General features: G+C 69.1%; 1 protein-coding gene across 1 annotated transcript in view; it reads right to left on the bottom strand.

Annotated features, from left to right (window-relative positions):
• The window catches only part of MFSD7 (major facilitator superfamily domain containing 7), a gene marked incomplete at its 5' end in the record, with an annotated part of 6,296 nt that extends 6,071 nt beyond the window's left edge, over positions 1–225 (bottom strand). Inside the window, one exon of the mRNA XM_012734892.1 lies at positions 148–225. Within this exon, the coding sequence (XP_012590346.1) occupies positions 148–225 (78 nt within the window). The remainder of the gene's footprint in view (positions 1–147) is intronic.
• Positions 226–1,333: the final 1,108 nt, after the last annotated feature.

Below are 1,333 nucleotides of genomic sequence, written 5' to 3'. Positions count from 1 at the left end.
CCTGCCACCTCCTTCGCGCTTCCCTCCGCTCCCGACGGCTCTGGCGCCCCGCCGCCGGCTTCCCCACGGGGCGGGGCTCCGGCCAGCCGGCCTGGCCAGAGGCCCCGGAGACCAGGCCCCCAGCAGGGCTATGGGCCAACCACACACCTGTGGACGTGGAGTTGAGGCCAGCGCAGGGCCGGGTCCAGCGAGTTCCGCGCTTGGCCTCAGCTTAGTGAACACAGTTCAGCGGGCAGAAACTGCTGGACGGTACTGAAGGGCCCAGCGGAGACCAAGCCAGTGGACACTTCGTGTCACGGCCAGAAGCATCCTCCTAAAAAAGACGGATCCCTTCCGGACTGACCCAGAGGCCCACTCCTGTCCCTATCCGAGGCTTCTGTAGACACGGGCCACGAGGAAACACTGCAAAACACGCAGCCAACGAAGGCCAGCGTCCACACACAGCGGAAGGCCTGGACGCAAGAGCAGAAAACGGGCAGAGAGCACGAGGCCACCTGCCGCTGATGAAGCCCCATGGTGGTGGCCGGAGAGCTCCGCCCCATGGCTGGCCGTGACCGTGCGGGCTGTCCAGCCCAGTGTGAGGCCAGCCCCGGGCTGGGCAGGGCGGCGGGCCCGGGCGCAGGAGGGCGCACAGGCTGTGGCCGCTTACGTCCCAGCCTGGCGTAGTCTCAGAGGCCCGTGTCCCTCCCACGGGAAGAAGGTGCCGCGCGTGCACAGGCCAGACCACGGGCCAGCCACGGTCTCCGGGTCAGGCTGCCGGGAGCAAAAGGCGCTCAGTTCCAAGGCAGCGTTTTCTCTGGTTCCGGGCATCCAGCCCTGTGGGTCACCCCCGGCTGGGGATCAGACCCTGCTGCAGTGCCCTGGACAGCTGTCAGTGCTGTGCTCCACCCCCGCACCGCCAGGGCCGGCCCTCGGGACGGTGACTTCTCCCAGCTCCCACACTGAGTGAGAGGCCCACCGGAGCCTCGCAAGCACCTCAGCGGCCAGGCTCCAGGGGCGGCTGTGGGCGCCGAGCCCAGGCCCCGGCTGTCTTCGCTGGCTGCGGGCAGAGCTGCCCAGTCCCACTTGTGCAAACCGCCTTCAAGGCTTGCCGGTGACAGGAGCACACACACAATTCTGGCTAAGGCTGGCGCGCAGCCTCATCACTGCCTCCCCCCAGGGGCACCCCAGACAGCCATCCTCCAGGTCAGACACCCCCTCTGGGGGGCTGTGGGGAGACCACGCTGTGCTGAGGAGGCCCCACAGCACCCGCTGGCCCGGGTGCCCCCTGGCTGGCATGGGCCAGAGCCGGCCAGTCTGGCTCCCACGAGGAAGAGGCGGCACAGCCGCCCCC

This window comes from Condylura cristata, unplaced genomic scaffold (genome assembly GCF_000260355.1).
Source record: "Condylura cristata isolate star-nosed mole 26May11 unplaced genomic scaffold, ConCri1.0 scaffold00088, whole genome shotgun sequence".
Taxonomy (NCBI): Eukaryota; Metazoa; Chordata; class Mammalia; order Eulipotyphla; family Talpidae; genus Condylura; species Condylura cristata.
This window is presented reverse-complemented; position numbering and strand designations above follow the sequence as displayed.